This window comes from Ochotona princeps, chromosome 6, assembly GCF_030435755.1.
Source record: "Ochotona princeps isolate mOchPri1 chromosome 6, mOchPri1.hap1, whole genome shotgun sequence".
Taxonomy (NCBI): Eukaryota; Metazoa; Chordata; class Mammalia; order Lagomorpha; family Ochotonidae; genus Ochotona; species Ochotona princeps.
This window is the reverse complement of record NC_080837.1, coordinates 10,147,196-10,160,527: the sequence shown is the minus strand read 5'-3', so window position 1 is coordinate 10,160,527 and position 13,332 is coordinate 10,147,196. Positions and strand designations below refer to the sequence as shown.

Sequence of the window (13,332 nt, the reverse complement as noted above, 5' to 3'; positions counted from 1 at the left end):
GATACACAGATGTACTATGTATAGTACATATATATGAATATATGTACATCTCATCTAGAAATACTAGACGTAGCCGGTCTAGTTAAAAGCCCTCCCTCAAGCAACTAACTAGTAGAGGAAGCACACTGGAGGCAAGGAGAGAGGTGGTGGAGAGGGGGTGCACTTCCTAAACGTGTCTCTTGGGCACCTTACACTACTGTGAGTCAATTTCATAAAAAGGAAGCAGGTACTGCTGGCAAATGACCCCCAGGGACAGCCCGGAGCAATTTGAGCTGGAAAGATCAGCCTTGGGGATCGATCAGTTTCGGGGTCACCTCGTCCGTAGGTCTTTCTCTGCCTCCCACACTGCTGACCCACAATATTGTGATCTCCAAATGTGGATTAAGAAAATCCAAGGAAGGCAGCAGTCGCAGAAAGAACCAAGCAGGCCCAAGTTCGAATCCTTGTCTTGGCTGGGCACCAGCAGGGTTCGGCTTTGGAGACTCCGAGCCGCCCTGGGGATCCACGGGTCGCCACGAGGGATCTGCGCGCACCTTCGGGCTGCAGGAGGCTTCTGCTTATTGCGGGCGAGACTGATCGCAACGCTCCGGGGCGGGGTCGGGTCCGCAGGTGCCTCCCCCGCGGCAGCGCTGCGCTCGCCGCCCGCACACACCCACATCGCCTTTCGGGCAGCGAGAGCCGCTCCAGCAGCCCAGGGACAGCGAGGACCAAGCTCTGACTAGGGCTGAGCTGGAGATCTGCGAACCAGCGACTGGAAACGGGGTTGCGAGGTGGTGGTGGTGGTGGGGTGGCGGTAGCACTTCTTTCATGCTTTTTTTTTTTTTCTCTCTTAAAAAAAATCCCCTCCCCCGTTCCCAGCGCAACTTGGACTAGCAGGGAGTGACTCGCAGGACTGACGCAGAGGCTTTATTTCCGAGCCTTGGAGAAGTTCTGGGCAAGTCACTGCCCAGCACGCACGAGGGCCCTGGGCAGCCCCAGTTCTCCGCGCCCTCCAGCGCCCACGCTCAGAGGGGCAGGGTGCTCCCTGACTTTGCCTCAGGAGTAATGTCGCTGTTCACGGGCTGCACCCAGGTGTTCTGGCTCCGTGAACGTTCCCACCAGGTAAGCGCCCTGTAGGGTTCTCCACGGGGCGGCTGGGTGGGACCAGGAGCTCCCCAGAACTCCACGCCTTTGAACCCTAGGCAGAAGTGGGGAGCGGTGTGAAAGCCTGCTTTCATCACAGGAAATTGTGGGAGGCGGGAGAGGAGGCGGGTTTAAGATGTTTTATTTTTTGCATTGACGCGTGAGGATGGAAGCGTTTAGGGCCTGGGTTTGCTTAGGCAATGTTTGCGTTGCGGAGCCAGAGGCTGGATGCCTGCGGCGGCTGACATTTTTGCGGTGAGAGGTTTTGGTCCTGGGAATGTGCACGGCGTTGCAAAGAGTATGCATGTGAGCATTTCCGGGGAATGCTGGGGGAAGCACTTACTGCCCTGGCTCCACCTGACCCCGTCCTCGGCCTTCTCCAAGATGCCCGCAAGACACTGGCGGCGAAGGAGGCTGGCGCGGCTGCTGAGCTGGGCATTCAGCACCTCGGACAGCGTCCAGCCCGGCCAGTGCCGGGGTGCAGAGTGGGTGGCGGGCGCACGCAGTCTGTCCGGTTCTGTCGTCCTGGGGCCACCCATCGCTGTTCCCCTTGTAGGGCGGCTGCATAACGATCCCCCAGCTCCCGAATCGGAAAAGCAACCGTGGAGTTTAATTTCTGATCTGCTTCTAGCGGCTTTCCTGGATTGCGAAAGAGAAGAGGCGGAGTATAATGATATCCCATCAGTTGGCGCGAAAATACCGCAGCTGACCGACCCTGGTGGCTTCCCGGGTTTTAAGTCTCCTTAAACTTCTGCAAACGTGGGCCAGGAGCCCTGTGCTAAGCGCTTTGCATGAGCCACACGTTTGTATAGTGTTATGAATCCCATTTGTAAACTGCAGCAAAGAGGGCTTGAGACACTGGTCCAAGTTATTACAACCAGCAAACGCCAGGGTTTTTGTCGGAAACTCCGTGTTCATTGCAGCCATGGGAAGATGTGCTTCAGCAGAATTTCCTTAGTGAAATAACGTATGCGTGGATTTCAAAGAATTTTTCTGCACCGAATGGAACTTAATATTTTCATTCCACTTTCCATGCACCCTTTGAAGTACCCTCATATCTCCGCACTTGGGATCAGAGGAACGGAATTTGAATCAAAGCGGCTACCGCTTACAAACCTGTGCCTCTGATAAAATCACTCAGTGAACCTGAGGCTCCTGCCTGTGAAGTGATGATAACAGCTCTTGCAGAGAGTGGAGGGGAGGCAGTCAGAAAAGGTGTTGCAAATTGGATTGGGCTACAGGGACTAGGAAGGAGGGAGCAGGGCCCTGGAAGAGATGTATGGCAGTGCAGGAATGCAGGCTAGGCCACCTGCCAGGAGAGCCTGGGCTCAAAGGGGTCCAGGGGTAAGAGCTCTGCAGGAGTGTCACACAGTTAAACAGCCACTTAAATTTGAGCAGGATGTTGTGGAGAGTGTTCAAATGTTGCCTGCCATTTGGTCCTGATTAGGAATCCTATAAAGGAGGGCAGATTATTCTGCTACTTGGTGACATGATGCTTTTTCTCATTCCTAGGATACCTAGTAGCACAGCTGGTATTTGAAAGCAGGTGTTTGACATTTCTGTTCTACCACCCTGTCCCTGAATAGGCACACTCCAGGGGAATGAATCACAAGAAAATGACTTCATACAGTGTGTTCACATAGGTGCTATGAAATGTGAATTTGATGATTTCAACTGTCTCTGACCAGCAGAAAGAGCAATTTCACATAGATCAATCTAAAAATACTTTGCAATTGTGTTTGATTTTTTCCTACAAGGAATGCAAAGCAATTGCTAGAGATCCACGGTATTTCAGGTTTACCTAGACAAGATTACTTCAAAATGTTGTAGAGAGTGGACTCCAAAGGTGAGCTTATTTTGGTGCAAGAAACCTTTGACATTCATGCATAGTTTTTTTTTTCACAATACTCATTTTTCCATAAACTTTTTAAATGTATTTTTGTTGCATTTCATTTTATAAGATCGTTTCATAGGCTCTGATGTTCCCCCATCCCTTCCCCGTGCCCTCCCCTCTTTCCATAAACTTTTGAAGAAATTTTATGGTGGGAGTTGAGAAAATAGAGGAGAAATAAAATCAAGCTAAAATCAAAGGTAATATCAAAATTATTAGAGTTTTAGAAACTGCACTGACTCACCAAGTGCAAAGTGTGCTAACCAAGCTTTTTCTTGGAGGGTCTGAAGAACTCTGAGACGGTTGCATGACCCTGAGGTTCCTTCTCTTCTAGGTCATGTAGTCATTTAGCTCTCTGAGAGTTCTGCCACCATCCTTTACAAGGGAGAGCTTGCTGGAGATCTGATGTCCGTGTGTCCCATGAAAGGGAGGATAGTGTAAGGGCTTCGTGTCTGCCCTGCAGTGATTGTTGGATATGGAATTTGCAATGCTCACATTAGCACACCACGCTTAAGGACTGCTGCATCTATTGGCTGATTTTAGCCTTCTAACAATCTCAGAGGTCAGCAAACTAACTAGGAAATGATAGGAAGGGCAAAACTGCAGCACTGTGATTTAGCTTGCGTGTGTTCTACTTTCATCCACAAGCCCACATTCTGGGAATAGGTGTTTGGCACACAGTTAAAATGCCACTTGGGGATACCTACACCATACTGATATGCTTGAATTTTAGACCCAGTTCTACTTTCTGCTAGTGTACAACCTGGGAGGCAACGGTAGTTTGGTGATACAGATGGGCCCCTGCCATCCATGTGAAATATCTGGCTTCTGACTTCAGCCTGTCCCTACTGCAGTTGTTGAAATTTGGAGCATGAACCAGTGCATATTTGTCTCTGTTTTTGTTTCCTCAGATCCCAGATTCAGAAAGTTAAAACTGGTGTTCAAATATGTGTTTGCTTCCAAAATGCCCTCAATGGCCAGCATTGGGATGGGGTCAATGCTGGGAGCCAGGAACTCAGTGAAGATCTCCTACATGGGTGTCAGGGACCCAACTACTTGACCTACAATTGTTGCCTTCCAGGGTCTTCATTAGTGGAAAGTGGGTGCAGCAGCCAGAGCCAGATTCTAAGCCCAGATACTCAGATGGGGACATGGGCATCTTAACTGATAGGCTACATGTCTGTCACAGGATGCTCATTTTTGAAGATGAAAACATGGTGCTTAGAACAGCTCAAGGGAGTGAGATTTCAGAATTCAGGGATATGCCATCACTTCTCAATCAGGATTGAGTTCCAGCCTTAGTTGTTCTCCACGTGCATTACCTGGGATGCATTCATTCTCCAGGTCAATTTCATGTTGTTTGCCCTGCTCACTGATGAGTTCCTGTTAAGGTGTACCTTCCCCATACCTCTCTGGCCTGATTCTGCGTTCCTTCCATGGTGGTTTGGATCACAAGATTATCACTCAGGGTTTCTCAGCTCTCCAACCCACCCCCTACATGTGGCCAGTGACCATATCACCTCTTTAACACTGTCTGCTGTTTCTCCATTTTTACACAGAGAGCAACCACCTGCAAGTCAAGGTTACAAGCAACTTGAACTTGAATCTCTGTAGACCTCCCTAGTGCTCACCCCCTCTCCATCGCTCCCAGGCAGCAACCATGGATTTTCTCCAGATGCCTGCACTAGGCTATATTTTGCCTTTGAACTTGCAGACACACCTAAGAGTAAGGATTTCCCTGTTTGGTCCAGCAAATTTCTTTTCCTTTTTTCCTCTCTAAGAGCTAACTGACTTGCCTTTTTGTGATTCCTGTCCCAGTCTGCATGCCTATGTTTTGTGATACTTGAGCCTCTGTGCTGTGTGTTTGCCTTCCATTCTGTGACTTCCCACCTTATATTATCACCATCTCCTGTAGAGACTAGGCACATAGACTTGGGAGCTAAACTGCTTGGGTATGACTTGCAGCTCCACAGCATACTGCCTAGGAGGCTTGGGGATACATGACTTGTTTGTTGTAAAGATTTAATGATAAATGGTACAATGCATACAAAGTGTTCAATCCATTGCATGGCACATGGTGGACACATCATAAACATCTATTATGCAAATATGCTATTACGAAAATTTCAAATACTTTCCCTTTTGAGGGTAAGTACCACAACAACTGTTCTGAAATTTTCATATGTGAAAGGCAGAGAGAGAGAGAGAGAGATAACATACAGCCACTGGTCCTGTCACCTTATAGCTCCAACCCGTAAGTCTGGGCGAGGAAGAAATCTGGAAGCAGGAACTCTTCCTGGGTCTTCTACATGGGTGGTAGGACCCAACACTGTGCCACCACCTTCTGCCCCCCCCCCCCAGCACAGCCACATCAACAGGGAGCTGAATCAGAAGCAGAGTAGCTGATACCCGAACAAACGCTTTACTATGGAATTCTGAAATCTCGAGCAGTGGCTTGTCATATTGCACTACAATGCCAGCCCCAGTTCCTCAATTTCATACTTGTCTCATCCTTAACACCTGTCACAGAACAGATAGTCAACATATGTTTGATGAATGAATGAATAAATGAGCAAGTAATACTGAGGCTTTAGTCAAGAGTTGCTCGATGATTGTAGCAGAAATTAATCCCAAGTATCACAAATAAAACATACTCATTCTAAGCTGAAAACTCAGAGAAGACTCCATGCCTCTCCGCTTCTCCACGTGCGTCCCTCATTCTTCTCTCTCCAACATCAGTCGCTTCCTCTTCTTCGCACACATGACTGACCCAGAGATGACGGGGGTCTCACCTCCAGAGTTCTTAGTCCCCAAACAGTTCAGAGGCACAGGTATTTTCAGTTTCTTTATGTGGGAGAGAAACTTTCCCCAAAGGGGCATTCAGTGATGGTCGAGGGGATGCTGTTGGTATCAGTGTGTGGCCAACACAAACTTGTGACCTCCAGTTCAGGTTATCCAATTTCGGATGATGGGAATGAAGGCAAATGGGAAGTGAGACTGGGAAGGGCAAGCAAACACAGGGGAAGTGGTATCATACTCTTCTTGGCTTTCTGCCCAGCACAGTTAGTGCCCAGGTGTGTGGAAACTCTTGCAGCTCTTAACTTCTTGGAGAGGCTATTGGGTGAGGTAGGGGGAGAATAGTCTCTTTTCCACCTCTTTCTTGTCTCCCACCTCTTTTTGGCCAACATCTGCTCTGCTAGAGTCAACTCTTCCTCATATCCAGATTGGAAATGGAGGGCTTAGTCTCTCCAGGCACCTGCTGGAGAATCTTCAGGCCAGGGATCAGTGCCCTGCCACCATAACAGCAGCTGTGACCTGAGCTGAAGACCAGTGAGAAAGTCTCAACTCTTGCCTAGGCCACTCAAGGAACAAAGTTAGGCCAGAGACAGGGGAAGTGCAAAAGACTATGCAATTCTGGAATGATTTGTGCATTCTTGAAATGAAAAAGGCAAGAGAAATGCAGCATGCCAACAGCTAATAGTAGTCCTGCACATTTTATCTGAACTACGGTTGTGAGGCAAGAGCCCGATTCTGTCCTCAAACTAAGCTGTTGCATTTTTTGTCATTTAAGGAATCCAGTAAGGAATGGCGATAGATAACATGTAAAATGGCTCACTGAGCACATGCAGTGTTCTGGTTGTGGGTGGGTTGGGTGTCCCAGGCCACGGGAAAGCATGTGTCTGCCTTGTTTCACCTCTGCTGTCTCCCTCGGGTCTGGGGCTGGGGGTTGATTTGGGGCAAGGCCTGAATTTGGGGGAGGAAGACACCACTGATTCCACAGGAAGGGGTTGGGGGAGCATCCTGTTCCTCCTCCCTCTCTCCCTTCCTCCTGTGATGTTGAGATAGACCAGAGGTACGTGAATCGTAGCACATGCAACCTGAGGCTGAGGCCTCCTGCCTTCTTCCTTCTGCTCCCCCTTCCCCTCAGCTTGCATTTGATTGCGCTTTCCTATCATTGCACAATAGGCAAGAGGCAGAAGAGTGTTTCTGCCTAAGGAGCACAGGTTCTGTGATAGAGGCTGACCCAGATGATGGTCAAGATCGGTTCTCCCACGGAGAATGCTGTCAAGTACGCAGCAACGTGCAGGGGCAAGCATTCATTTTTCCTTCGGTGTGCTGCCTATAGGTGTATCTGTGTATACTGATGCACAAACACATGAGAAAGAAAAAAAACTCAAGAGAGAGTTTGCCAACTTCCTATACACTATGAAGGGTCTTCAAAAAGTTCAGGAAAATGTAGCTTATAGAAAAAGAATCCTCGACATGTTTTTGAACTAAACCACACCTGTCTTTTAATTCAACTTCCTGCAACCCTCTCTAAGGACCCATTTTCCTCCTTGATGCATTGTTTCTGTTGCTTGTCTTTTGTGAATAGTGCTGCCAGGGTTTCTGGTTCACATGCTTATTAGTAATCTATGGCTGTGAGCAGACCAACTGCAGACGGGTGGCTAACGACCATGACTGTTTCCATTGGCTCTGATTTCTGCGCCTTTGGCCAGGATCTGGGTTTTGGCCGCTTTGCTTACCTGGATTCATGCGTGCAATTGTAGTCAGCAGGGGAGTTGGCTCTGAGCAGGTGACCCAAGGTGGTTTCACCCCAACCCATCCTGGCAGGGTGCTGGGGTTGTCAGTTTGATCTCTGGGTGCTCTTTCTCATGGGGCAACTAAGGCTTCTGCAGTTGGATACCAAGAGGGAAGACTGGGATGCTGTCAGATCTTTGCACACAAAATTACTCGGGCTGTACTTTCTTGGTCAAAGCAGATCCCAGAGCTGATTTTTCATTGTGACTCCATGTTGTTGTCTATCATAGAAGTAAGTAGGGGGTGTGGAAGAACTGGGTTGGAATTAAGTTCAGGGACACCTACTTGCTCTCCCCGCAGGTTCTTCCTCTTGCCCAACCCCCTAGAGTCTTGCTACTTGTGGTCTGTGCCATTCCCTCACCAGAGAGAGACAGCCTCACTCAGCTGTCCTCTGTTTCACCAAATGCTTCTTCCCGAGCTCAGTGGTCATTTGTGTACCCTCTCTCAGAGGAAGTGATCCACGAGAAAGCTTAACATAGTCCCCCTATGAGTCACTGTCATTTTCCTTCTCCTCCCCCCTCCCGGATCTTGAGTGATTTTCCTCTTGATTACAAAGGAAGTCACATTTGAGCTGAAGCTTGACGGATGATGAATAATTAAGGAAGAGCCGGGAGTTCTTATAGTTGGAAACATGAGCAGTGCCAAGAGGAAATTTAAAAAAAAAATGTGGTGTATTTGGGAACTAACACGACTTGAAGGCAGATCGAGCGTGGAGAAGACCGGAATAGCAGGGATGGCGTTGGAGGTGGGAAGATCGGGGAGATGAAGGTCCCTGGGGAGGCACAGAAGCGGGTTTCCCTGCACTTCCACATTTATCTGTTCCCCTTGGAAATCCTACAAGGCTTGGAGCCGGACAGGCTGCTCCGTGCAGGGGAATTTAACACGATCACCCTTGACTGCATAAGGGTCCAAATGATCAAAATGATGGGGAAGAAAGCAAGATAAATGTTTCTCTCTCTCTCTGTCTCTCTCTCTCGCTCTCATGCACACACAGAGAAAGTAGATCAATAAAATATGGGAGGGAGAGAGGGGAGGAGAAGGTGAGACAAAAACAGAACGCTTTGTCAAGGTTTTAGAAGACCCAGTGTCTTTAGCTGGTGTTTTTTTTTTCTTTGCAGAAAGTTCATTAGAAGCATGTAAATAACTAGTGTGAGATCAGATGCAGATGTAGTTCCCAGAACAATGGGCCCCAGGAAGCAGGGGATAACAAGAGAAGATAGACTGGACCCTGCTGCTTTCTAAGAGGTGGTGGGGCATCCATGGGGCTTGAGGAGAGCCAAGGAGACGTCATTCTCTTCAGGGACTTCAGTGTGGTTTGTGTGTGCTTTGTTTAAATAATAGCAACTCTCTATTCAAATACTAACATTTATTTAAAAATTAAAACTTTTCCCTAAAGTTCTAATTATTTTATTGAGAGACAGAAATGTTTCCATTGGCTTGTTCAGATTTGGGGGCTGCATTGGGCTGAAGCCAGGAGCTACCCATGTGGGCGGCAGGGACAACACCTGCTTTCCAGGGAAGTTTGAATTAACAACAGGAAGTTTTAATTAACAGTAGAGCTGGGATTTGAACCCAGGGTCTCTGACACAGGGTGCCCAATACCTACTCTTGAAATGTGTTTTTGAACAGATAGTGTCCATCTCTCAATGATAGTGTCCAAATTTCAACTTCAACCAAGGAAGTCTTTCACTTCTTCAAAATCTAGTAGAGGTATGTACCTCTCCAGGTAGCAGAGTAAGATAGAATGATATTAATCCAATGAGGAGGAGGCTTAGGGAGTGCTGTGTCCAGTGGATCACACGGGCCATTGGCTTAGCAGGAGTCTGAAGTCATAAGTGTCTGCGTGGAGGGTCTCTGCTGGGTGTGAGATAGGCCCTTGTGTCACTCACAGGCAGACCAATGTCTCCATGCTGTGCCCAACCAATCTCTCCTTAAGATGGAACTTTTCTCTTTGCCTGAATCTGAAAATGAGAAGAGTCAATAGCAGGAGCACTAAACCACGTAGTCCAGGTTTGTCAGACTGCAGCCGAGGGAACTCCGGCTTGAGCTTTATTTCTTCATGGTTAGGAGCAGAGTAAAGCTGTTTTTTGGTTCCGCCAGGAGGAAGGACCACAGGTCATGCTGTGGGTTGTTCAGTATGAGTTGTAGGAGAATCCTGACCCCTGCTGGAAAAAGCAGGGACTGCACTCAGAAAAACCTGCCAGGTGGATGTGGTTGTAACAATTCAATTACTTCCCCGTTGTAACAGCGAGGCGTATTTATTTTAGGAGAACAGCAACAATAAAATGAAACCGTCTATAATTCCATTATCCAGGGTGAGGATTAGTATCTTTATGGATCTCCTACTGGTCTTTTGGATGCACCTCGGTAACAACACTGTGTGGTCCAGTAACCTATTCATTGTGTGTGAATCATGAACAAATGCTGAGCACACAGCGATGACCGAGCTTACAGCTTCATGACTGTGTTAAGGATTGTGCAGTCAGAACAAGTGTTGTCTTGTGTTTGTGAATACTGGCTGCGCACCAGGCCTTAGACAAATGCTTCCACGAGGTTGAGTGTTGGGTAAATATTGTCTCCTGCAGTCTTCACTGTAACTCTGTAAGGTTGGTTGCCACTGTACCCCTCGCTGCCTGCTCCAACACACACATCCCAGAGGGGGAAACTAACTCCAAGATGCCGCAGACCAAGGCCAAGGCGACGTGACTTGGGGCTGTCAGGCTGGGCGATGGCTATATGCCTGCATCGACTTTACAGTGCGTGACGTGACTCCTCTCTTCTCTCCTTGCTAGGTCTGACGGCCACTGTGGCTCCGAGACTTGAGGCTGTTGCCAGGATGATGGACGATGACACCGAGTTGAGGACGGATGGGAACTCCCTTTTGAAGGCCGTGTGGCTGGGCAGGCTCCGGCTGACCAGGCTCCTCCTGGAAGGAGGCGCTTACATCAATGAGAGCAATGACAAAGGAGAAACGGCGCTCATGGTGGCTTGCATCACGCAGCACGTGGACCAGCAGAGCATCAGCAAGTCCAAGATGGTCAAGTACCTGCTGGACAACAGGGCTGACCCCAACATCCAGGATAAGTCGGGCAAGACGGCGCTTATCCACGCCTGCATCCGGAGAGCAGGAGGAGACGTGGTCTCGCTGCTGCTGGAGAACGGTGCAGACCCCAGCCTGGAGGACCGCACCGGGGCATCTGCTCTGGTGTACGCCATCAATGCCGAGGACAAAGATGCCTTGAAACATCTCCTTGCTGCTTGCAAAGCCAAAGGGAAGGAGGTGATCATTATAACAACCGACAAATCGTCCTCGGGCACCAAAACCACCAAGCAATATCTCAACGTTCCTCCCTCCCCCAAAGCGGAAGACAGGCAGTCGCCTCCGCTGTACACGTCTCCCTCTGAGGTCGAACTGGCAGCTACGGGTCTCGGCTCTGCCCCCGGGGAGAAGGAAGATGACTTCTTCAGCCATCCAAGTGGTTGCAGTGCCGCCAAGGCCCTTCCAGAGCCCGGGTCCCCCAGCAGGAAAGTGGGCAACCTCAAACGGGCCCGTTTGCCCCAGCTCAAGAGGCTACAGTCTGAACCCTGGGGCCTGGTCGCGCCCTCCGTGCTGGCAGCCTCCGCTCGGCAGGATGAGCTGCACTGCACCGGCACCGACAGCATCGGCGACGTGTCCTTCGCGAAAAGGGGGCCTCTGTCCAGGACCAACAGCATCGACAGCAAGGACCCCGCGCCGCTCCTCACCTTCACGGAGCAGGTGCTAAAGATTCCGGCCTCGTCAGCTCCAGCGTCTTGGAAAGCAGCCTATGAGAAAGGTCAGGCTGCCCACCCACGCCTGGCCAGACGGGGAACGCTGCCCGCTGACCCAGAGAAAGGTGCCATGGGACCCTGCGCTCTCAAGGAGCCGGCCTCGCTCAAACGCTTGGAAAACGACCTCTACAATTTGGATTTACAGGCAGGGACCGAGCCACTCGACCCAGGCAAAGGACTGACAGACAGAAAGAAGATCACCAGCTCCCACTTATCCCTCGATGCGGCCCCCAGCACGTCTCCCACCGCCACGCGTCGGCGGCCTCCGCACCTGCTAGAAAGACGAGGCTCTGGGACCCTGCTTCTGGACCGCATCTCCCAGACCAGGCCCGGTTTTCTCCCGCCTCTGAATGTGAATCCGAACCCTCCTATCCCGGATATCAGATCAGGCAGCAAAGCTGCTTCTCCACTGGCCAGCGGCTTGAAGTCCATGGTCCCAGTTGCTCCAAGTTCACCCAAAAGAGTCGACTTGAGAAATAAAAAGAAACTGTTCAGGAGGCACTCGATGCAGATTGAGCAGATGAAGCAGCTCTCTGACTTTGAGGAGATCATGACTTAGATGCTGGGCCACGGGAGGGCTGTTCTTTCCTTTCCACCTCTGTGGTTGACACCAGTGACCCATGTGACCGTGCGCCTTCTGCTTCCCTGCTCACTGCTGAATATCGGTGCGTGGTCGGGTCAGAAACGGGTGCGGTTTCACTTCCCCAACAGAGGGTTAAGGATCATCTCAGAGTCCCTCCTCCCACCCTGGCATCTGGAATAATCCCTGGGGTTTTATAGGTCTATTTGCAAAAGGCTCAAGATCATCATATTTGGCAGAGGAAGTCTCTCTCTCTCTCTCTCTCTCTCTCTCTCTCTCTCTCTCTCTCTCTCACACACACACACACACATACACTCTTCTCCAAAGAAAGGAAAACTTTAGAGTGCCACAGGAACACAGCAAGGGCACTGGTGTTAAGCTGTGAACACCAATGGTTTCTCCAACAGACATACAGGAAAGGAGAGTGTACTCTGCAAAGTGGTATTGGAGTTTGCATTCCCTGTAACTCTCTATATAAAGTGCCTACAAAGAAAACACAGATTTCATGTGAGCAAAGACGTACAGAATCTCCCTAAGTCCTCCCTAAGTCCTGCTGCCAAGTATGCTGCGTCCCGGCTGATGAAATGGAAAGAGACATCCGTATCCAACAGGCCCTGACCTGTGAGTCCTGCTTCCTTCTGCTGTGTGGACACTGGCAAACAGGCCTGGGTGACATCACTCAGGTACTTTGCTCACACACTAACCTGAATCTGCTCCGAGTCCCCAAATGCCATATACTCACGGGACCCCTTAGATTCTGGTGGGTAATGGTGGCTGGTGCCCCTAATGTAAAATTTTCTTTGGAAAAGAGACTTGTCCAGACCCCATCCTGACACAGATTTGTGAGAAATGGTTAGCCAACTTGGAGCTGAACTTGTTTATACGACAGACCCAAAGGAGGAGTTTCTGGATGGGATCTGCCAAGTCAGACTGGCAGATGTGGATGGGGCATGTGCAGGCTTGAAACCTCCCAAGCTGGAAGCAGCAAGGAAAAGACAGGGATGCTAACTGTCACTTCCCTTCCATTAGGCAACTCAAGGAAAATCTGGTTCCTTCTCTGGATGAATGCGCTAGGGGTGGGAGGTTTGTAGAGCTAACTTGAAAATCCTGTTGAGTGACTGATCAAATCCAGGGAGGATACAGAGCCCGTGTGCTGTCACGTGGTCATCCGTGCCTGAAGATGCTCCTGGCTACCTTCCTGTCAGTTTGCCCTCTCACACTGGAGAGGTGTGTCTGCTCTGTGGTTTGAAAGCTCAGCAGTTTCCCGGGTAGCATCCCATAGAGTGAAGAGGAAAGACAGATGTAAGGTTGTGGAGAGAGGATTAGATGGCTTCGTAAGATGTGAAAG

The 13,332-nt window shown here is 49.6% G+C and overlaps 1 protein-coding gene across 1 annotated transcript; it reads left to right on the top strand.

Annotated features, from left to right (window-relative positions):
* The first annotated feature begins 10,430 nt into the window (after positions 1–10,430).
* Positions 10,431–11,963, top strand: ANKRD34C (ankyrin repeat domain 34C). The gene has a single exon (XM_004577902.2). The coding sequence runs from the start codon at positions 10,431–10,433 to the stop codon at positions 11,961–11,963; it is 1,533 nt and encodes a 510-aa protein (XP_004577959.2).
* The last annotated feature ends 1,369 nt before the right edge of the window (positions 11,964–13,332 follow it).

What these genes read in the sequence shown, in the direction of transcription:
- ANKRD34C (XM_004577902.2), top strand. Translation starts at nt 10,431, where the DNA reads ATGATGGACGATGACACCGAGTTGAGGACGGATGGGAACTCCCTTTTG.